The sequence below is a fragment of the Eumetopias jubatus genome, unplaced genomic scaffold (assembly GCF_037043125.1).
Source record: "Eumetopias jubatus isolate StellerSeaLion01/CBP00866 unplaced genomic scaffold, mEumJub1_p1.0 scaffold_3, whole genome shotgun sequence".
NCBI classification, from domain to species: Eukaryota; Metazoa; Chordata; class Mammalia; order Carnivora; family Otariidae; genus Eumetopias; species Eumetopias jubatus.
This window is the reverse complement of record NW_028274809.1, coordinates 115,318,622-115,343,213: the sequence shown is the minus strand read 5'-3', so window position 1 is coordinate 115,343,213 and position 24,592 is coordinate 115,318,622. Positions and strand designations below refer to the sequence as shown.

General features: G+C 36.9%; 1 protein-coding gene across 2 annotated transcripts in view; it reads left to right on the top strand.

Annotated features, from left to right (window-relative positions):
• The window catches only part of XPO4 (exportin 4), a 121,330-nt gene extending 97,225 nt beyond the window's left edge, over positions 1-24,105 (top strand). For both annotated transcript variants that reach the window (XM_088021781.1, XM_088021782.1), the window contains exons 14-23: positions 4,005-4,164; positions 4,655-4,824; positions 5,651-5,825; positions 8,572-8,865; positions 10,146-10,326; positions 13,972-14,090; positions 15,742-15,873; positions 16,394-16,510; positions 16,936-17,028; positions 19,377-24,105. In XM_088021781.1, coding sequence (XP_087877907.1) covers positions 4,005-4,164; positions 4,655-4,824; positions 5,651-5,825; positions 8,572-8,865; positions 10,146-10,326; positions 13,972-14,090; positions 15,742-15,873; positions 16,394-16,510; positions 16,936-17,028; positions 19,377-19,574 — 1,639 coding nt within the window. In that variant the 3' untranslated portion in view covers positions 19,575-24,105. The remainder of the gene's footprint in view (positions 1-4,004; positions 4,165-4,654; positions 4,825-5,650; positions 5,826-8,571; positions 8,866-10,145; positions 10,327-13,971; positions 14,091-15,741; positions 15,874-16,393; positions 16,511-16,935; positions 17,029-19,376) is intronic.
• The last annotated feature ends 487 nt before the right edge of the window (positions 24,106-24,592 follow it).

Genomic DNA, 24,592 nt, shown 5'->3' with positions numbered 1-24,592 from the left:
TTTATTTCCTTTATTGTTTTATTCTCTTGTTTGAAATAAAATATCAGTGCTCTATTGAAAAAGTTTTATTCTTTTTGGGATTAGTATAGGCATTAGATTAGGTGCTTGTGGAAATCATTGCTTTTGCTTTGGTTTGATTCATGGTGAATGTCAATTTCAAAGGCAGTTCATTTCAGGGTGCTGTCATATGATATTCTTTGTCACATTTCTTGCCTGGGCAGTACCATCAGGAATGCTTTCCTTGTATTTTCAGTGCTTTTTCAATTTTTGCCAGTCTCAGGTATCAGTGTGGGAGCAAAACATTTTTGTATCTGAGAGCACAGACTATGGAGGGTTGAGGTGAAGGTTGGAAAACAAAAATTGCCTTTTTTTTTTGTCCAAAGAATTATTCATTGTCCAAAGAATTGTCCAATGAAATTGAAGGCTATGTGAGAGAAATATTCCTAGTTTGACTAAAAAAAGTTGACATTTCTTGAAGAATTTATCCTTTGACAAATAATTAGTGAGTACCTAATATATACCAGGTACTGTTCTGGGCATTTGGGATACATCAGTGAACAAAATAAAATTGATTCCCCTTTTAAAACTCCTTATAGGGGAAAGATAATAAATAAATCATACAGTATGTTAGAAGACCATAACTGCTGTGGGATAAGAAACTGAGCAGGTAGGGGGAATCAGGAGTGCAGATTTCAGAGATTTGTGTGATTTTAAATGTTGTGATCAGTATAGACTTTATTTAGAAGGTGACGTGTGAGCAAAGACTTGAGGTTGGTAAGGACAAGGCCGTGAAGGCCTGGGGAAGAGCATTCCAGGCAGAGTGAACAGCTAACGCAAATGACGCCCTGTGTCACGCGTAGCATATTCAGGCAACAGTGGGAACTGCCATTTTGGGTTGAGCAGAGTGAGGTGGAATTTTGTCAGAAGATAGAGATAGAAGGGAAAATAGAGGGGACTCAGATAAGGTCTTTAGCCTTTGCTCTGAATGAAGTGGGGTACTGTTGTAGGGTTTTGAACAGAAGAGTAACTTACACGTTTAAAAAGGTACTCTGCTACCTTGAGAGTAAACTATGAGTGACAGAAATGGAAACAGGAGACCAGTGAAGAAGCTTATTGAAGTAATCCAAGGGAAAGGTGATAGTGGTCCAGATCAGAGTGATAACAGTAGATGTTGTGAGAAGTTAAAGAGAGCTCTCTTGGACTCATTTTGCTGACTTTTGGTTTATGAAATACAAAGGTAATCCAAGATTAATTTGTAAAGTATGGGAAAGTGTGAGTGCTGTCTGAAATATAAAGTATGTTCAGTTAGCATACTTAAGAAATTAAAATAATATTAGAAATTGGAACTATCAACAATTAAAAAATATTTTAAATGTAACATTTAAGTCCGCTACACTTCAATGAAAAAAAAAAGTGTTATCTTCATCAGTTGTTTCTTCCACTCCCCTATGTGCCAGGATATGAGGATACAATAGAAGTCTGATAAGAGTGATAGAGGAGCACCTAGCAGGGGAAGGATCAAGGGGTGCTTATGGGAAAGATGGCATTTAACCTGATAGTTGAGGGTTGAATAGGAGTGTGCAGAAGGCGAAGCGTATTCCAGTGACAAGAACCTAGGCAGAGGCCTGGAAGTGAGAGCATGGCTTAAAGCAAGGTGCTGCGTATTGGGCGATAAAGATTGGAAGTAAGGAGGTGAACTGATCAAACCATAGTAGTAGGATTAAACTGTGGCAGATGGATTTAAAGGATGACAAGGCAGCTTAGGAAGCGTTTTCATTAGTAGTAGTGAGGGTGGAAAGAGGCAGATGGTTCTTTTAGAAGTAGGCCCAATGGGGTTTTGCTGACTGCTGGAGTGCGACCATGAGGATAGGGGAAGGCTCAGGGGAGCCTCAGCTTTATCTGCCTACAAACTGCCTGTGCTACTCTTCTTTACCTTGCTCCCACTTTACAAAAGAAAGGCAAGAGCTCTTACTCATTCTGAATCTTACCATAATGGATAGGCAGGTGTGTAAAAACGTACAAAGTGCCAAATAAAGGGATGGTTCCAAATAGTATGGTGTTGGGAATGAATGAGTAACAGATAACCAGTAATTTTACAAGTGAGGAGGTTTTCAGCCCTTTGCATTAAATGACGTTGAAGAAATCAAGTTGTCAATTAACAGATGATTGAAAATAATTTTTGATGGTAGATCTCTGTGATTTTTGGCATATAACTTGGAAGAAGTTCAAATAATTAAGGAACCCTTTTATTTTAAAAACACCTTCCATTTGTGCTTAGGTTTTCTCAGTGTTTCTATTTAAGTGAAGAAGGAATCAAATCAAATTATGCTCAACTCTGTCTCATTCTAGCAATAAGTAATATTTTTTCACAGATACATGAACTCATTTGGAAAAACAAAATCCTGCTACATTAATTTCATTCATAAATGCATAAAATTTTGTTTTTATGTTTAATAATTTATTTAAATTTGTGATGTACTTTGCTCAGTTGTGTACTAATAAGTATTGCAAAGGCAGATAATCCAAAAGATGTTTTAAAACAGTCTGTGATCACTGGGAATATTTTTAAATTATATTTCAATAACTAGACATACTTGTTTCAGAGAATTATATGGTGTGATCAGTAAATGAGTATAAAAATGTATTAAGATAATTTGTGGGGAAATGACGTTGAAATAAAAATTTAAGGAGAAAAAGAAACAATGTAAAGTTTCCAAGTGTTAAAGAAAAACTTGTTTATTTTTCAAATGGATGATGGTGGGTATTAGAACACTGATAACTAAATTCCTGTGTTATGAATTTAGAAAATTACTATAATTATTTAATTCAGATTCTGCTAGGCTGCAAGTTATATCATTTAAAACTATTCTTATAGGAAAAGTGTGATACATCAGCTTAAATGTATTGTGAAGTCACAGGGTATTTTTGTTCACATCCACCCTAAAATAATTTTTGAAAATTTGAGCACTCGTGATATAGGGAGTGTGTAATATACAGGGAAATAGATGTTCTGGGGGTAGAAATTAAAAACCACCGGTTTGGTGCGAGGGAAGAAATTATGTCAAAAGGACAGAGTGATAAACAGTAGCTAGAACTTCTGAGACATCCAGTTAGATAAAGAACTGAAATGTAAGATTTCATTACAAGGAGAGAATTTCAGTCATCTTGAGAGCAGTAAGGAAAAGTAGCAAAAGCCTAACTTCAGGTGACTAGAATCCCTGTTTTGGCATGGATATCCATAAAATATGTTAAGATGGATTCTTTCAATTACACCCTTTCCTTCTTTGCCTTTTAGCTAAAGTCAAGTTATATATATACCACTTCTGATTATGTTCTCTCCTACTCCCACCCCCAGAACAAAGACTTTTCAGCTTAACTGCATATCATGCTCTGTTATTAAAACCACATAGCCATATGAATTATGTAGTGTAGGAGAGGACACTTTCTTAGAGCACATCATCACGGAGGTAATTGTTTTAGCAAGATTTTTATTTTAAAATACCATTAAGAACCAAGTGTGTTAGGAAAGTATATAGGACTATCAGATTTAGAGACAAGATTCAGTGTTCAAAGCATTCTAGATAAGTCAATTTCCAGATCCTCTACCATAAAATGACAAATGTATAAAAACATGCTAACCCATGGGAGTTTTGAGTAGTGATAAAGTGCTGAAGAATGTAGCATTTACTCTGAACTTTTAATTGTATTTCTCAATTTTGAATGTGAAAAACATCTTTAGTTGGTAATGCTGAGTCTTGCGCATTCAGTACAACTTCCACAGAAGGTTGTCTCTATCCGTGACTCTTTGCTTTGTCTTGTTTCCTGCTTCCTGAAAGGTCAGCAATAAAAAGGGGCATTTTTGTACAACCCTATTGATGAAAATTTCAAGTATAGCCTGGCCTAAATTCAGAGAGTTGAGAAACAGAAAAAGGACTTTTAAGAAAAAAATAAGATTAGACAGTCAGTAAATAAAAGAATAAATGACTTCTTTTTTATACCTACAGGCTGTTATCTGCCATTCTAAGAGTTTCAGAAGTTGAATCTCGAGCAATAAGAGCAGATCTCACTCATCTACTAAGCCCTCAAATGGGGAAAGATATTGTTTGGTTTCTAAAACGTTGGGCAAAGACTTATCTCCTGGTGGATGAGAAACTATATGATCAGGTCAGAATGTAAAACTGACTTCGTTTGGATTTATGATGATTACAGTTATGGAAATGAGAACATTTTTCTTGGTGATTTTCTCATCAAAATGTAACTAAGAGCTGAACATCTTCCATATTGAAGAGAACTGTATGAATGGTGTGCGATTTTAATAACTTTCTTAGAGCATATCATTTGATTCAGCTCTTATTTTAACCATATTAATTTACAGATTACTATTGGGAATTGATTAATTTATGTTCTTTGTATTTGGTATAAATATCATGTTGGTATGTTAATATGAAAGTAAAGTTGTCAGGAAAATCACATTGGAAGGTTAAGTGGATTGAGGATGTCTTTTTTCGACTTAACAGAAATGAATACATTTATAAAATTGATGTGAAGTAAGTAGTACTTCAGATTTAGATGCTAATTTCAGTTTGATTTTTCTGTGGATTTCTTTTGAAGCTGATCTGTCTTTCTGACTTTAAAAACTTTGTTTTCTCTCAAGATAAGTCTGCCATTCAGTACAGCGTTTGGAGCAGATACAGAAGGTTCTCAGTGGATTATTGGCTACCTCTTACAAAAAGTCATCAGTAACCTCTCAGTGTGGAGTAGTGAGCAGGACCTTGCAAATGACACTGTGCAGCTCCTTGTCACTTTGGTGGAAAGAAGAGAAAGGTAAGCTGATTATAGGAGGCAGGGAGAGAGAGAGAGTGAGTGTGTGTGTGTGTGTGTTTGTGTGTGTGTGCGTGCATGTGGTCTTTCAAGTGGCAAACAGTTACATGGTCCTAAGGTCCAGATAGACCTTGCATTTTGGAGCAGTGTACTTAAAAAAAAAAACAATGCATATTATTGTGTTAATGCAAATAGAGTTTTCCCATGTTAAAATTGAGGATTGTGTTGACTCTTCAAGGATTTGGCATTAAAGAATCTTATGAGAAACATGTTTAATTCAGTAATTTATAGTTTTAAAAACACTTTAATACAGAATAATCTCAATTTTTTCAGGTATCCTATTCCATTTTAAAGATGAGAAAAACTTGATAATTTAGTAATTTTGCAAGTTAAGAGCTTTAGTGTTTTCTACAACTCTGGCAATGTTTCTCATTTTTCTTACTACATAGGAATGTGGTTGTTACTACTCTTGGCATTGGCTGACTCTTACTTACTGAGTTCTTTTAATTTACTAGGTACTGTCCCAAGCATTTCATATATAGTATTTTATTTAATCATAATATCAGTTTCAACCATGAGAGTTAGGTCTGTTATTACTGTTGTTACTCCTATTTTACAGATCTGAAAACTAAGTAAGAGAGAGTAAATAAATTTTACATTGTCAAACGACTGATGGGATTTGAGCACAAAATTGTGTGACTCCAAAGTCTATACCAAATTTACTATACTGTACTTTAAAAACTAATTAAATTCAGTTACCTTCCATTATTGTTTGCTTAGTATACATACCATGTAAGTAATACATCTTCTGTTTTATTTCTGTCTATAGGGCAAACTTAGTAATTCAGTGTGAAAACTGGTGGAACTTAGCTAAGCAGTTTGCAAGCCGAAGCCCACCCCTGAATTTCTTGTCAAGTCCTGTGCAGAGGACATTAATGAAGGCTCTTGTTTTGGGAGGTTTTGCACATATGGACACAGAAACCAAACAGCAGTACTGGACAGAGGTAACAGTTCCCTTTATTTTGATTGCATCCTCTTATATCTTACCCTGTGTGTTGCTGTAAAATACTCTGTGGAGACATAAACATGTCAATCATACCTTTTCTGATACTTTTCCCTAATAATGAATAGGTTGAAGCTTATTATTTTAGAAATATCATCTTAACAATTTATCCATATCTGCATACATGATGACTTTTGAATATTATCAAGTGTTCTGTGGTTTGGGCACATTTTTGCCCACAACTCAAATGAGAGCCTAGAGAATCAATCTTAAATACAGAGATGCAAATTAACCACTGTATTAGTTTGCTAGGACTGCTGCAACAAAATACCGCAAATTTAGTGATGTAAAAATAGAAATTTACTCTCTTGGAGGTCTACAGACCAGAAGTCCAAGATCAAGGTGTTGGTAGGGTTGGTTCCTTTTGAAGGCTGTGAGGGAGAAGCTGTTCCAGGCCTCTCCCCAAATTTCTGGTGGTTTGTTAGCAGTCTTTGGCATTCCTTATGTTGTAGAAGCATCATCGTAATCTCTGTCTTCATCTTCACATGACATTCTCCATGTGTGCATGTCTGTCTGTAAAGATAGCATTCGTACTGAATCAGAGGCCCACTCTAATGACCTCTTCTTAATTACATCTGCAACAGCCCTGTTTCTAAATAAGGTCACATTCTGAGGTACATGTGGTTTGGACTTAACCATACCAGTTTGAGGGGGACATAATTCAACCAATAACCACTGTGGACACATTGCCTTATATAAATTAGCTTTAAATCAGGAACCAAGAGTTACCAGTGTATGTAGGTGGATGGCCTATATTCCCTGTGACTAGAGTGCTCTTAATGTCTGAGAAGGGACATGGTAACGGAATTAGGTAGTCATCTGTGACTTCAGACCAGAATTTAAATAATTGTATTATCATATGTATAGCTTTAAATTGAATTAAGATATTTTCATGAATATGCATTTTCACTGAGGGCAGGACTGATTATCTGAAGTTATGTTCTCTGCCAAGAGGAGTTGGAAAAGAGAAAAACAGGCAAGAGCTGTATGTTGGGGTTGACCCTGTAGAACAGAGGCTGGCAAATTGGAGCCCACAGACCAAATCTGGCCTGCTGTCTCTTTGTAAATAAAGTTTTATTGAAACACAGTCATGTTCAGTTGTTTACATTTTTATGTCTGGCTGCTTCTGTACTATAGTGCAATTGTAATTGGGTAGTTGGGCCAGAGATGACATGTTCTGCAAAGTCCATATTTATTCTCTGGCCCTTTGGAGACTTAAATTTCATCTTTGGGTGTGGGGACAGTTAATGAATTGGAGAGAGAGAATGATTGTGACAGAATTCTGTGAATGGCATTGACTAAGTCATGTTCTGTGATTCGTGGTTTTTGGAACCTAAATTACTTCAGGAAGTGGTTTGACTTACATATGTTGTGAAATGATTACCACAAGAAGTTTAGTCATTATCCATCATCTCGTATAGATACAATAAAAAGAAAAAACAAAAATTTTTTTTTCTTGTGATGAGAACTCTGAGGATCTGCTCTTTTAACAATTATCCTATATATCGTACAGCATAATAATATATATTAACTATAGTCATCATGTTGTACATTACACTCCTAGTACTTATTTATCTTATCACTGGAAGTCTGTACCTTTCAACTACCTTCCTCCACTTCCCCTGTCCCCAACCCCCCACCTCTAGTAATTACAAATACTTTTCTTCTTTACAGAACAATTTTTTTTTTTACTAATCTTTTTCTGAAGTTGGGATTTTTTGTTACTTTATTATTTTATTAAAATTCCTCATTGTAAGTAAGATCTTACGGTATTTGTCTTTCTTTGTCTGAGTTACTTAAGATATACCCACAAGGTTTATACATGTGGTCGCAAATGGTAGGATTTCCTCATTTTTTATGGCTAAATATTCCGTTGCATATGTACCACAACTTCTTTATCCATTCATCCATTGGTGGACACTCAAGTTGTTTCCATGTCTTGGCCATTGTAAATAATGCTACAGTGAACGTGGGGGTTCAGATGTCTTCTCAAGTTACTGTTTTTATTTCCTTTGGATATATTCCCAGAAGTGAAATTACTGGGTCATATGGTAATTCTGTTTTTAAGTTTTTGACGGTCCTCTATACTATTTTCCATTGTGGGCTGCACCAGTTTGCAATTCCCACGAATAATGCACTGGAATCCCCTTTTCTCCACATCCTTGCCAGCATTTATCTCTTGTCCTTTTGATGATGGCCGTTCTAAAAGGCATGAAGTGATGTCATATTGTGGTTTTAATATCCATTTTCCTAATGACTAGTGTACTGTGTATTATTTCTTTATGTAGGCCAGAAGTTATGATGACTCTCAAAATGGGGAATATAGGGGTGCCTGAGTGGCTCAGTCAGTTGAGCATCTAACTCTTGATTTTGCCTCAGGTCATAATTGCAGGGTTGTGAGATGAAGCCCCTTGTTGGGCTCTGTGCTTTAAGACTCCCTCCCTCCCTCTCGCCCACCCCCCCCCACTTGCACATGCACACATGCTCTTTCCCTCCCTAAAATAAATAAAATCCTTAAAATGGGGAATGTAACATGTGGTTCAGATATTCTTTGTTTTCAGTGCTTTTTTTGCCTCCGTTTGTATAATGCTTTAAGAAAGTGAATATTTATCCATTTGAGGAAATAAAGTTGAAATAAATGAAGCATGTGAATTAAACTTTTAGAGAATTATGCTTTACTTTGATAGGTTCTTCAGCCACTTCAGCAGCGATTCTTAAGAGTGATAAATCAAGAAAACTTTCAGCAGATGTGTCAGCAAGAGGAAGTCAAGCAGGAAATCACCGCCACACTGGAGGCCCTGTGTGGCATTGCTGAGGCTACCCAGATTGATAATGTAGCGATTCTTTTTAATTTTTTGATGGACTTCCTTACCAATTGCATTGGATTGATGGAAGTTTACAAAAATACCCCAGAGACTGTCAATCTCATAATAGAGGTTTTTGTTGAAGTTGCACATAAACAGATATGCTATCTTGGAGAGGTAAGCACTTTCTAATTTTATCACTTTAGGATTAGAACTCCTTAAAATATAACAAAATAACAGATACTTTATTTTAAATTTAATGAATACTATCTGAAATAATATTTTTGTGCCTCCAAAAGAGTTTTCAAAAAGACTTCAGAACTTTGCAGAAGAACTCAGAGTTCAGAGGAAGGCTTATTGAAGGAATATAAATTCTTGCCCTAATACTGTTAGTAATCAGTAATTTTTTTTGATATAATGTTATTCAGTCAAACTCATCCAAATGAGGAATGTTTGATAAGACAAGCGGTAGAAAAATTTAATCAGTTTCTGTCTTTTGAAACTCTAAGGTTAGGCTTAAAATTTTAAATGGCAATTTGTATCTTTGCTTTATAATCAAATGGATATTTAGACACTTAATTCTTTTACAATCACTAAGCAGAGGTGCATTAATTTTTAGAAATTATTTAGAAAGCTGTTTTAAAACTGCCTTAAAGGAATATATTTGTAATTGCCTGCAGATTAGCATAAATCTTGTTTTAAATTGTTTCATATGGGTTCCTGATTTGTAAACTTTTTAGTTAGATCAAAGGCACTTGCTCAAAAAGTGAGATTTTATTTTATAAATATTACACGTGTAGTCACAGATGTATGACTGAGGGGGTAGGCCATTGCCATTTATTTTGATGTTTAAGACCACTGTTTGGGGGGGGGGTGCCTGGGTGGCTCAGTCATTAAGTGTCTGCCTTCGGCTCAGGTTATGATCCCAGAGTCCTGGGATCGAGCCCCGCATTGGGCTCCCTGCTCCGCAGGAAGCCTGCTTCTCCCTCTCCCACTCCCCCTGCTTGTGTTCCCTCTCTCACTGTGTCTCTCTCTGTCAAATAAATAAAATCTTAAAAAAAAACAAAAAATAAAAACCACTGTTTGGTACTCTGTGCTTTTGCAAGTTAAACAATATTAAATCTTAAAATAATAAATGTTACACAAGAAGTTGAAACAACAGAAGTAAAACAGTTCTGTTGCCAAAATCTTATTATCTCTCTAGTATGTATTATCAAATGAACAAAAAACTGGATGTCCGATTTTGTTAGGAAACTGCTAATTTTTAAAATATAACTGCCATCTTTAATATATGCTTTTTCAATTTTCTTAATGTTTTACAATAGTTTAAAACAAGTATTTGAGTTACTATTGGGATTCAGAGTAAATTTATTAGATTATAGATTCTTTTAGGGTTTATATTTTTTTCCCAAATAAGTTCTACTTAGTAATGTAATTTATCGCTCATTCTCTTACAGTCCAAAGCTATGAACCTATATGAAGCTTGCCTTACTTTGCTGCAAGTATATTCTAAGAATAACTTAGGGCGGCAAAGAATAGATGTTACAGCAGAGGAAGAGCAATACCAAGACCTGCTTCTCATTATGGAACTTCTTACTAACCTTCTATCAAAAGAATTCATAGATTTCAGTGATACAGGTAAGATGTAGTGTGATGGTTTTAAACTTTGTTTTTATTGTCTTTTTTTAAAGCAAAGGAATTTTTTTTGTTTTTTAAGCAAAGGAATGTTTTTAAGTGAAATTTCATGAAGTTCAGTTTACAAAATCATGAAAGTCAGTCTGTTTGAAGTGAAGGTAGGACCAGCATCCCTTCCTGCTTGGCTCTTCTCTTATAAGAATAATAGTAATAATATCTTCCATTTATTAGGTTCTTATAAATGCCAAGCACTGTTCATATCACAATGGCAAGAGAAGGTATCATTGTTATACTCATTTTATAGATGAGAAAACAGGCACAGAGAAAGTCGTGTCATTTGCCCACAGATCAACAGCTAGTAAGTTGCAGGACTGGGATTCACATCCCAGCATCTAAATGGGATGCCAGGACCAGTCTTTTCTGAGTTATACTTTATTTATTTACTTTTTTAGATTTTATTTATTTGAGAGAAAGAGAGTGTGTGAGTGAACATGAGCACATGTTCATGAGTGAACATGAACATGAGAGGTGAAGGGGGTAGAGGGAGAAGAAGACTCCTACTGAGCAGGGAGCCTGATGTGGGGCTCCATTCCAGGACCCTGGGATCATGACCTGAGCCGAAGGCAGCCGCTTAACCAACTGAGCCACCCAGGTGCTCCTGAGTTACACTTTATTGACTGAATCACTCCCCTATGTTCTCAGAGATAGCTATCCCTGAAAACTATAGCACTTTCCAGATTGCAGCTTGGTTGGGAACCCTTGTTGGGATGGCTAACACTGAATTCTGGAGCTGACAGGCCAACTTGGAAGACCTAACCTAGGGGCTCAGAGACAGCCTGACCTTGGGGAAGTCAGTTAGCCTTTCTTCGTTTATTCTGTTAAAGTGGGTACATAATAAATACCATTTGAAATGTCTTAAAGATTAGCTACAAAGTATCATGGTGCCTAGCATTGTTCTGGCAACCAGTAGGTAAAAGAAAGTTGGTATCACAGGCAAGAACTTTATTAGTAATCGAAACATCATTTATTTGCATAGTTTTCCTTCACTTGCCTCTTAACCCACTGCCAACCGTACCTTAAAACCCAAGGGATCTTGTTTTCTAAGAGAAAAATGAATCCTGTCTAAAGCTTCCTTTCATACGTTGTGCAGACATTCTTAGTAGTGGACACTTTGACGTCCTTGTAAGATTCTCTTTCTGAATTGGGTGCTATGACATTCCACCTTTTCCCCAATACTTGAGATTCTTCTTTCTCTGTTTCCTTTATTGATTTATTTTCCTTATCCACTGAACAACAGTGTTTTGCAATGTCTGCCCCTACCGTAAGCACTACCAGTTTTACAGTCCAGATGGTTTACTCTCCTCCGCAGTTAACGAGGGGTACCTAGGAGAGAAGCACCGTCCTGCACTTTGCCTCAGTGAATTCGTTCTATACCAAAGCCTCAGCTGTCCATCTGTTTCTAGGCCCAGCCTCTCACCAAGTGTCGTTCCCATGTTTTCCTATTTGTTCAGGTTGATGCTTCTCCATCCAGGAGTTCTTAACCTTTTCTAGAGCACGTGTGCCTTTAAAATCTGAAGTAGTTATTGAGCCTTTCCCTTAAAAAGTATATGTTACCTTAGCTTCAGAGTTTTACTCAAGGTTAATAGTTGAGTTGTGAACCCTTAGAAACTCAGCTGTAGACTTTCCAGGGCTGAAAAGACCCAGATCAAGAACCCTGTACTCTGAAGAGTCTGATTCAAAGTTAAAAGCTTGTACTAAAAGGGGTGGGGAGGGCTGTTAAAGGTTGTGGAGAGGGAAAAGTCATCCCAGTCATCAGGTTTGTGGTGCAGTCTGCCGTTCTAAGAACACATTGTATAGATAAATGGCAGGTTTTCACAATAAAAAGGCAAAAAGATTAAAAGAAACAGCATTAGCTGATAAAATAGCAGGCAGAAAGGAAGGTGATACTTTAAGTGATTATTTTTAAAACAAAGATAATTGAGATAAAATAGAAAATGCTTTAAATATTATGAAATACAATTAATATAGTAGGGGGGAGATTAAAAGCATAAGTGGAATGGGCCTCTGCTCTATATTCTTGAATCCTTAGGAGAGCTTGTGGCTGGAGAGCCGAGTCCCACCAAGCACGAGGCAGGATGTTCTGTACAGTCCTGAGAGCCCTCTCTTTTAGGAGCAAGCCCTGGGAGCGGGGTGGGAGCTCCAGGACCAGTTTCCCAGGGCTCCACAGCAGGCCCAGGTTTCCTGCGGGATGCAGTACCAGGTTCACCAGTGCCCGGCTTCAGAACATGGGATTCTTCCAGCTGGAAAGGAGACGCCTGGGGAAGTTCACAATTAGGCTGAAAAAGTCATTTTCAAATAGAAATGCTTTTTTTTTAAACCAGATTTTATCTTTTTGTCTGTTATACAAGTACTTTGCTCTTAATAGAAAATTTTTTAAGTTCAGCGATAGAAAAGTCACCCATTCTTTGACATAATCTAGAGTCCAGTATAAATGGCATTGTGGTCATTTCCCTTTTGGTTATTTTGTACAATTTTGTGATCATACTCTCATTTTATATTCTGCCTTTTTTTTTGTTAATGTGTTGTTAGCCTTTTCCTTGTCATTAAAATTTTTCATGACCTTTAATGGCTGCATGGTATTCCATATTTTGGAATTTAACCTGATTCCCTAATACTGGACATTTGGAATATTTATGGTTTGGCTGTTATAAATGGTGATGCAGCATTCACTTCTGTGGACAAATCTGTGTCTGAATTTCTGATTATATCTTTAGTACGTACAGGGCTCAAGAGGCTCTTAACATTTTACTTTTGAAGGTAACTGTTATACTATATCCTCACCAGCATTTACATGTTATCATTTAAAAGTCATTTTTAATTTAATGAATCAGAAGTAGTATCATTGTTTCATTGAGTAGAATGAACTGTTTTTTGTTTTTTAATTTTTTAAAAAGATTTTATTCTCTCAAATAAAATGTGTGTGTGAGAGAGAGAGCGCGCACAAGCAGGGGGGAGGGGTAGAGGGAGAAAGTGGGAGAAGCAGACTGTCCCCTGAGTAGGGAGCCCAATATGGGGCTAGATCCCAGGATCCTGGGATCACAACCTGAGCCAGAGGCAGACATTTAACCAACTGAGCCACCCAGGCGCCCAAATGAACTTTTTCATTGGGCTTCTGGTTTTGTTAGATGTTTGTGGATTTTGCTCACTCACCTATTTAGGTCTTAGGAGGATTCTTAATTAATATGCATTTTTTATGGATTAAGGATAATAATCCTTTTTCATATTGGTAGTTATTTTTTTAACTACTTTCTTTTTTCTGTAACATTTTAATTTCTGTGTTTTCCCCCATTGCTTTACAGCATAGAAAAATTTCACACACCTAACAGGTAAAAATAAGTATTACTGTGGAAATTGTTTAACTTACGGTATAGTTTGTCAGTGGAATAGGTTTTACTTTAATTTTATCATTGTAGAATAATAATGTAAACACAGAATAGCTGCATCAAGTACTCAGAGACCCTAAAAAGTAAAATACAAAAGGAATACCCAAGGGCGAGACAAGGATAGAATATATCTAACTCTGTTGGTTTATTGATGTTGCAATTCTAAGACTGCCTTTTTTTTTTTTTTTTTTTTTAATTTTCATAGATGAAGTGTTCAGAGGACATGAGCCAGGGCAAGCAGCAAACAGGTCTGTGTCCGCAGCTGATGTTGTTTTATATGGAGTGAACCTAATTCTGCCTCTGATGTCACAAGATCTTTTGAAGGTAATTGAAGACAGTGAATGTGAACATGCAAAGTGTGTATGTTTGGAGTTAAAAGATGTTTTAGACAAGAATAGACCCCTGATTTAATTAAGGGGGTATAAGTACCTGCTTCTCTGTTAAGGACACATGAAAACTAGAATTTTAGGTTCCCATTGTCTCATTCGCAATTGTGCATGCAGCTCAGTATGCAGCTCATGCCTCATTTAATCTTGCCCCAGAGAGTCCTGCGTTCGCTGCTAATTAGTGACAGGAAAAAAATGGTTCTTTTAGAAACTTAGTTCTAATGTTGGCAGTTCTGGTTCCCTCATCATTTGTCATTAAGCAACTCAAGTTATATGTTTGGGTATATTCCACTGATAATTTTGAACATCATTCTCAGATTTGAGGGATTGAGCCATAGAAGGCATTTTCTAGCCACCCCATATGGTAAGAAACCAAGACTACCACAGTTTTTAAATTTGTGTACATTCTGATGACCTTGTGTCTTGATTTCACTAGTCAGTATTGGTGATGATGAGGCTGCCTTTTCTTCTTTCTTTAAGTACCACGGGGGAGGGGAGTCTGTTTTATGAGTTGTCACAGAGGGCGAGGGTGGGGACAAAGATGCGGATGGGGAAGAAGTGGGAAGTGTGTGTGTGTGCACATGTGTGGAGCTCACACAAGGTAGAGTGGGAGAGGGAAAGAAAAGTCAGTCGTGGGAAGGAAGAAGATAGAGGTTGAGAAGTGGTTGGACTTTGTGGTTAGGAGTAGGAGGTGCTGGGGCGCCTGGGTGGCTCAGTCATTGGGCGTCTGCCTTCCGCTCAGGTCATGATCCCAGGGTCCTGGGATTGAGCCCCAGGCTCCCAGCTCAGCGGGAAGCCTGCTTCTCCCTCTCCCACTGCACCTGCTTGTGTTCCCTCTCTCGTTGTGTCTCTCTGTCAAATAAATAAATAAAATCTTTAAAAAAAAAAAAAAAGAGTAGGAGGTGCTGCCAGATTCCCAGAGTGGGCTGGGACCTCATGCTTCTTTCCCTGAGAAATGTCTTTGGGAGAGGATACTGATGCCCCATGAGCCAAGTATTCATGTAGCCACTGTATATTGCTTTGCTTTTAGGGCTTTTTTGGTTTGGTTTTGAGGTTTTTTTCCTCATCAAATAGACCATTAAACTGATGTGTATTTTCTTAAGTAAAGTTAAAAGTGTTCATTGCCTACTTTTTACTTCAGTTTTCCAGGACTGTCAGTGAACTTTTGGAAGTGTGAAGGAGTGAATATTCTATTCTACACATAATCTTAACAATTTGTGTTTTTCTAATATGCTGGAATGCAAATAAACACATTTGCAAAAGGGTTTTAATCATAGGTCATTTAATAATTTGAAATTTGGCTGTTTGGTCTACTTTTTCAAGGTAAACAGACTATCTGGAATTGGCTGTAGCTTTTATTAACTGTCCAGATCATTGTTTCTACTATGTATTACTTTTGTATACTAAAATATTTCCTTTATTATAACTTATTTTTACATTTAATTTGGTCTTCATGTCTTCTAAATCCAATATGTTTTAAAGAAATCATTGTACTTTAAGTTTGTTGGTTATTATTTTATTTTACTGCATTAATGAAAATAGAAATTAGATATCAGTAAGCATCTAAATATTTAATATTTCTTTTTCAGTTTCCAACCCTTTGTAATCAGTACTACAAATTAATCACATTTATCTGTGAGATTTTTCCTGAAAAAATACCACAGCTTCCTGAAGATCTTTTTAAAAGTCTGATGTACTCTCTAGAACTAGGAATGACATCATATCCTTTAAATGAACATCATTATCATTTGTCACTTGGGGTAAAAGATCTTAACCTAAAGAAAAGTTTTTAAAATTTGTATTTTTAATTTTTCCTTAGTGGTATAGTTTTATTTCTTAAGAAAGCAGTCATCTTCCTCCCTGAATTCTGTGTTTCTTTCGTTAGTTTGCCTCACCTTCTCCTCCTTTCACAGATCCCAAAGGCGTTTGGCACCTGGTCCTGAAGTCACTCTTTCATTAGGAGCACCAATTAGTAATGTCATGTACTGTTGCTGAGTCTCAGATCTTAGCTACCTGATAGTAGAGAATAATAAGGCTTTTTATCACTTGTGTCCTCATGATCAGAAACCTAGAAATCTACAGTCCAGGACCCTCTCAGAAACACTGGAAGCCTTTTCTCACATAATGCCATACACTAATCTACTCCTCTGTATTCAGTCGTAGAATTTGATAATAGCTATAACTTCTTCATCTTTTATAAGTCAAATGTATCTAGTTTGTTCCTTGACCTTCGTGATCAGAATGAGTTCGGAGGTTTGCCAGCTCTGCCTGGAAGCTTTAACACCATTAGCTGAACAATGTGCTAAAGCACAAGAAACAGATTCACCACTTTTTCTAGCAACACGGCACTTTCTTAAGGTAAGATGTTTGGGTGGCCTGTCGTGAAACCATCTGCTTTAATAAGTATGGTCAGTGCATGTAAATCCTCATTCAAATGAGGAAATGCTTACATCATTCATAAAGCAGGAAATCATTACTTTTTGTTCACTGTGCTTTCTGGAGATCAATTCTCTGGATACATTATTCTCCCCTTTTATTGTGTGTTCTTGAAAATCGATTTGGGAAAGGTAACAGGGAATTTGGTCATTTGATGATTTCACGTATCACAGCAAGGGGTAACATCTGTACATTATGGTTGGATTTTTAAAAAACTGTTTAATTTTCAGATTTATTTAATAAATAAGAACAACTACCACCCCTCCTTTGTTGGAATGGGGAGGGGCTGGAAGATTGAATGATCATCATGTATTTTTATTTAGAGGTTTTATGTTGTGTACTTTCAGCTGGTTTTTGATATGCTGGTTTTGCAAAAGCACAACACAGAGATGACCACTGCAGCCGGTGAAGCTTTCTACACGTTGGTGTGCTTGCATCAGGTACTGGACACAAGTCTCTTCATGGGACTCTTCTCATTTTTTTAGCAAGGAGATTATTCTTGCAGAGAGTGGGCCTTTAATACTTCCAGTTCTTAGAGAATCTGTGACTCATTGCTTCAGTTCTATCTCAGTGAGGCTATATTTCTATACTTCCTTGTCAGCTCTGACTTCCTCTGTTTTATTTAACAATCTGTTGTGAGTTAATAAGGACGTCTTTTCCTTTCTCCACTGTTGTGAATCATCCTTTGCATTGATTGCTGCCCTAAAGCTTGTCCTTAAACATGTGCTAGGAACCAGGAATCAACCTGAAAGAATAGTAGTGAATGTTTTCTGTCCTTGAGGAACTCACAGTTTTGTAAGGGAGACCAGATGAGTAAGACTGGGGACCCAGAGGAGTCTGCCTTGAGAAAGCATGGAAATCAACAGTGTGTATTTCTTGTCATAGTATACAAAATGTATTAATATTACACTATGGAAAAGAGTATATTGTTTCATTTTATTTTGCTCAGCCTTTAAAGACTCTGAAGTGATCACTCAGTGTTTGGGGTTAATGTAATGGGAGAAAAGTTCCGCTATCTCACCTGTCCCTTCCCTATTCCAATAGAGTAGGTACCCATCAGGTATATGAGAAGAACCATATTGGGCCATCAGCTGCCTTAGTTTCCCAGCACTCCTTTCCCCTCTTTTTTGGCTGTCCACCCGCACCGCCAAGCACATGTAAATGTCCTGCATGACTAAGTGATTGACTTTTTTTTTTTTTTTTTTTTTATTAAAAAGCTTTGGCTTTTTTTTTTCCTTCCTTGTGTGTAGAGTCCATAGCATTTGCTGTGAGTGGCACTCAGGACTTGATTTTATTTACCTTTTTAATAAAGATAGGATTTTGAGGCCTTTCATATTACTTAGACTCCCTATAGACTTCCTGTACCATCTGTGCCCCAGGTCAAAGGTACTCTGGGACTTTGGTTCTTGCTGTGCTCTGGAGGTACTACTTACTTTCTGCAGAAGGTACCCAACTCAGGTCTGTGGCCTTTCGCTATCATCTTATTCCTTTTTGCTTACTAGGAAGATAGGCTTCTTGTTCCCATAGATACAAGCCATTGCATTCCAGTTGCCTTTAAAAAAAAAAAAATATTTACACATTGTAGAAAAGAGAGCAGGGCTTTAGGTGTGGCTAGTATAATATCTTGCTGGGTCTGGCCCCAGAGGGACTACCATTTCTTATGAATAGGGAAACGATTTGAGTTTATACTTAATCCCTCTGTGAGCAGGTCTGTCCCTTGGATAAAGCATTTGGGGTGGCCATCTGGATTCCATGCTTGTGGGTCAGGGATGGCATACTATGCGTTACTCTTCCTTTCCAGATGTAATTAACATTTCATGTCACCATTTTGGTGTATCATGATAGTCCAAGAAGCTAATGAAAAATAGTGTCAGACCTGCTTTTTTTTCAAGAGAGCTTGTCTTGAAAAGCTGTTTTGGTTGAATGTCTCTTAACCCCACACCTACTCCTCTGTATAAGGCTTTATTATAGAGGGCATTAAAAATAGAAGCTCTACACATACACCCCCACCCCTACTCCCATGTTCCTGTATTTCTTATGCTCCTTCTCCTGCCCTTTCTCCCAGAGCCACTGGGTTCATTACTGGTTCAGAGCACATTTGCTCATTCAAAGTATTCTACTTCCACCTTGAGAAAAGACTGAAATAGACTCCTCCCACTATGCCACCTCCTCCCAAATAACTCCTGTCTGCCTTTGTGTGAGTCTGCTATCCTCAGAACTGTGTTGACAGGATGTCTATATTAACCTCTGGGAAATTGTTGAAAGTCAGGCTGCAGACTTAGGTTATATATAAAATGCAAAATAAATATGAATAATGTGCTTGGAAAACAGAGAAGAGGCAACACAACAGAGTTGGTAATTGCATGACTTCTGGAGCCAAGCAGCCTGGATTCTTGCTTAAAAGCAGTGCAATCTTGGACATATTACTTAATCTCACTGTATGTAAGAAGTTCCGTCTGTGAAGCAGGAGTATAAACAGTACCTACTTCATAGGATTGTTATAAAAAGTGAGTTACTAATGTAAATGACTGGGACAGTACCTGAAATATAGTAAACTTTCAGGAAATGTTAACCATTAAAAAGAGTTGTTGTGATCATTTCACAGTGTATTCAAATAGGGAATTACACCGGAAACTAATATAATGTTATATGACAGTTACGCTTTAATATAAAAGAAAGCTTTCAGACCCTGCCTTTCAGAATCCCACAGCCCAGTACCTGATGTGATCTACTTGTGTGATGTTTGAGGAAGATACATGTTCTTATGTGTACTTTATCTCTTCAATAGGCTGAATATTCTGAATTGGTTGAAACATTACTGTCAAGTCAACAAGACCCAGTTATTTACCAGAGATTAGCAGATGCCTTCAACAAGCTTACTGCAAGCAGCACTCCTCCTACGCTGGATCGGAAGCAGAAGATGGCCTTCCTAAAGAGTTTAGAAGAATTTATGGCAAATGTTGGTGGTCTCCTTTGTGTAAAATAAACAACAAAACTTTATGCTTAATTTAGATCTTTCTGCAAAGTGCACTGAATTGCTAAAAGCTGACTTGAGTCTTGTCCTGTTCTTCAGTTCTTTGGCCGTTTGGATTTTGGAAAGCCTGAAAGTTTGATATGTAATGCAGTGAAACAGGAGAGGTCACCTTTGAATCAGCTTCTGCTGTTGGGTGTTAGCCACAGTCTGTCATATATGTCTTGTAGATTTTGAATGGTGATTTAAGATTTCAATTCCATATATGTGCAAACAGATATGGGCACCATGAAATGCATATTCAGTGCCTTTCCCCCTTTATCAAAACATTAGGTGGCTAGCCAAAGTTTAGAATTTTTGTTAAATTAAACATTAGATGGACATGTACTCCCCATTGTTTCCCAAAATGTTGTCCATACATCACCTGCATCACTCGAGGAGCTGGTTGAAAAGGTAGATTCTTGGGCCCAACAGTAGATCCTCGGAGTCAGAATTTCTGTGTGTTGGGCCTTGGATTCTTCATTTTAATAAGCTCCTCCCTTCTGCCACCCCAAAAGTTTTGAATCAATGCAAAAGACATTGGAAACTCCTAAGAGGTTTTGTGCTTTCAGACTTTTCCTCCCTTTGTTGATAAGGTTTGTAACTGAGCAGGAAGAAAACACACCAGGTATTTGTTGGTTTCTTGTAGCACACACTCTCGCTCTTTCTTTTTTGTAACATCAGCCTGGTGTTGCAGGTTTTGTGTAATACAGGTCTCTAATCATACTCTGATGACTGAACTTGAGGAGGAAAATACATGTATATTTTTGTTCCATGAAAAGAACTTTAGGAACTGTAGCCATTTCATTGCCTTAATTTTAAGAAGAAAATACAAAAAAGAGCAGATTTGTTTTAGTAAGAAATCAAGTCTTGATGCTTCAGAGTTGGTTTAGGGTGTTAGCTGCTATGAACCTGGTGCCCTTTTGATCATGTATTTATGTGGGTTTATGAGTGAAATGAAAGGCTCATTCATATGTAGTCTAACTTTTTGAGTATGTTTCTCTTCAGCCATGTAGCCCATGGCTAATAATCTACTCTGAGTGGCTTGCTTAAGCAATAACTATTTTAAAGGATGTGAATTACTGATTCATACAGACTATTATACATTGGGGCATTAGGGGCAATAATTATGCTAGAGTGGACATTCTCCTCATTTCACAGGAGCCATGTAAATTTAATTTAAGAGATTAAAAAATTCCTATTTAGATCCTCTAGTTTGATTTTTCTAATCAGGACTTTTGTACTGCTGCCATGCTCCCCTTAATTCTGTGTGCCAGCTTAAATTATGGAAATGAAAGCTAATTTATAAACTGCAGGCTATGAAACTGCCCACCTCAGTGTCAGAAATCCCACAGCACAGTGACAGAGGACTCTGGTGCAGGCACACTCTGAAACTGTGCTTCCAAGGGATGGGCTTTCTCCTTCTGCTGTGTTCTTGACACCTACATGCTCAACTGTCCTTCGAATGTAGTGTTCATATCTGAATTGCATATAGTATTTGCACCTTCACATGCGATGCTGTGCAAAACTCTGTATAACTCCATGCTACTAACAGTTACAGTTAACAAAACTGGAGCATCAAAATTACACCCACCCTGTGCATGTGACATTAGACACGAGTGAATGCAAAGCCTAGGGCCGTAACTTTGTGAGGAACATTACTCTTAATTCAATCACTGTTGAGTAACAACTGAGGTGGAGCAAAAGCATCTTAAAAGACAGGTAGGAGAAAACTAATATCACTCTTCATGAAATATACATGTTATATTTTTAAGAACGCTTTGAACAGGTGCATTTATTTTTAGATTTTTTTTCTTCTTTTTTCCCCTTAACTTGAAGTCCGATGTGGCATTGTACTTGGTGTTTTATGTTTCCCAGCTCCCTCACGCTTTCTCACTAGTTGTGTGCTGTGCATATCTGTGTGTTCAGTAAGTATAGTCCCTTTGCCAAAGGACGCTGAAATACGCAGCTTAACTGGGTTGGTTTGCTGGCCATGACAAAACTATAATCAAATTGTTAAAAGTAAAGATGAGTAGGAAAGAAATGCCTTGTTAAATAAAAAGGCATCAGTATTTAGTAACTTCTCTCTAGACAGTAATGTATCTGCTGAATTGGCCCAGATGTTATTATAATACTGCAGTTTCATTAGATGAGTTTCAGTTTAAGTGAGATTTACTTTGGATTGGACCAAATGATACTTCAGTATTGCCAGAATGTTGATTAGTGGCAAACTGGGGAAAAACAGCCACCACCATTTTCTAGGTAATGGGGATGCCACTTTAATTGCAATGGCTAAGACTTCTTTTCAGGGTGTTTGTGTGTGTCTGCCTGATTGAATATTTGTTTAGTTTGGGTCTTTTGTTTTACTTGGTCCAGTTTTGTTTTTGGCTATATTTACTGGCTCTTTGGTTTTTGGGGTTTTTGTTTTAATGCTCTTGGCCCAGTGGATGTAAAAGAACACTGGCTTAATTCTAGTAAATTGATTCGTACTATTAAGACTAAGTTGTTAAAAGAGTTTTAAAAACAAAAACATTATTTGTGCCCCCCCTTTTATATGTTAAAGGGACACCGTTGACGACACGATTGTTAGAATTTTGTGCTTTACGAAATTTCTGTTGTTCATATATAATATCCTTTAACTTCTAGTTTTCAATTCATCCTTTGACTTATTTCTTGTTTTATTTTCCTTTCCCATTTGTTTCCCAAAGGCATAGTCTCTACAGAGTCCCAAGGCACAATCACTAGGGACTTGGTCCTTTCACAATTTGTATCCATATAAAGTACCTGTAACTGTATTCTTGTAGCTCTGTTAAAAGGATTAGTTTGTTTTTACAGTCCTTCTGGATGGGTGGCTGCCTGGGTAGCTAAACTATTTGGCAGTATTTGACAGTGTCCTTCTCAACACAGTTATCCAGGTCTTTCTGCCTGGCTGTCTCTTAATCTGTTGGAAGACAGGAGGGGCATGTTAACATCACTGCATTGAGTTTTTTGTCTGGTATAAAGTATGACATGTAAAAAAACAAAAAACTTCGCAATATTTTTCAAATTTTAAGAATTTAGTCTTATTTCATTGTAAACCATGTATCTAATTATATTACATTACTCAGTTCAGATATGATGGTTACTACCTTTTTTTTTCAGTTTTCACTTCACAACCAAGCATCTCTATTATTATAACTTCCCCCCAGCCAGCAATATTTAACATTCCCCTTACTGTCTTTGATTGAACTTTCTCTTTTACCAAGATGTCAAGTCTTTGTCTTTCTAATACCACCATATTTCCCCTGTTGGTTAATACTTGTATGAATCCCTCAAGTATGGAAGGGAACTAGCTTTCAGTTCCAAGGATTTCAGGTTTGAGTCCAGTAATCGGTGTCAGTTGAACCCTTAAAAAACCCTTTTTAAAACAGTTTTATTTGTTTTTGTTTGCCACTTCTGTGGTTGTCAGTACACCTTATAAGTTAGCTGTCTCACAGATATCCTGAATAAAATATTAGCTGTTAAGGCAGAAGGAACCTCAATACTTCTTAGTGTTTGTTTGTTTTTTAAACAGAATAAAGAATGGATTTGGATAAAAGTTTTTTAACATAATTTTCTGTAAATTCTTCTACAAAACAGCATAGCTGATTTGAGGATGTAATAATGTTTTAAATTACTTTAAAATGCAAATGGGTATTCTCTGATTTGGTAAAACACTACATTTAAGAATTCTTTAAAAATTGATTTTCTAAAATTAAAAAATGTCCAGATTAGGTATATGGCTGAGCTCAAATTGATTTGAAGTGCCCTGGTGAAAGCTGAACTTTAAATATTTAAATTTAGATGTGAGAAATGTGAACTATTCCTGACTGATGATAATGGGAACCCATAACATACTTAGCCAAAGAATATATTTGGTTTAGGTAAAGATATAAACCTAACAATGGGCATCCATTCTTTTTTTAAAGAGGACGGATGAAGTGTTGTGTTCTGGCCTGTAGCTCTCTCTTCTTAGAAAAGACCGAAGTATTCTGCGGCAGCTTCAGTGGTGACTGGGAGGTGCGGCTGGCACACCACACTCTGAGACCCACACCAAAAGCCGTCTTCATCCACCTCACCCACTGGGCTTTGCTCTTCACTTATTCCCAGGCCTTCCCGCCAGTGGAGAGATTTTGTTTTCTCTTTTTCTTTCTATATTCGTAGGCCTCTTAGCTATTAGGAGCTGTCAGATGTGTACTAATAGCTAATGTTCCTAGCCTGAAATTAAAAGTACTGCATCCACACCATGTACCTGATAGGGATCTGACCTCAAGTGTGTTCTGAGCCCAGGCTTCCTGGCGTGGTGTCTTTTTTAACCACATAAGATTCTTACAAATTGCAAATACTGGTATTGTGATTTGGTTCTCTGTACAAAGAAAGAAGCTCCATGCAGTGAGTTTGTGGTTTGATGGTCACAAAATGTTAGCACTGCTACCATTCAGCACGTGTAAAATTTTTTAAATTTATAAATATTAAAATTTTAAACTTACACTAAGACTTTTCAGTTTTTTTAAAGAAACCCAGGGATGAGTATGCTGTTTAAATATTTACCTCTTTTAACATTACTAATGAAGGTATAAAGTTGCATTTAATTTTTCAAAAGATGCTACAGTATGATTTTAGGAAATAAATCAAGGCTATGTACTGAGCCAGTTACAAGCTGAATATCAGATTGATAAAATTTTATTTGTATTTTTAAAATCCATAAATGGGAGTTAAATGTGTCTTTTCACTAAATATTTTTATTACAGTTTTGTTTTGACCGTGTGTGATTTGTTCATGGGTATTTAGCTAGACTGTTTTATGAAGCTTATTGAAATGGTGCTAGTTCATTTACAATCGTAGTATGTGACACTGGGAACATTGCATAATCATAAAATAATTTTGAATAAAAAACATGAGACATATCTGTATAGATAAAATAAAGATTTGCATTACCTTCTGGGAAAACACCCAAACCCTAATAGAGTATTCAG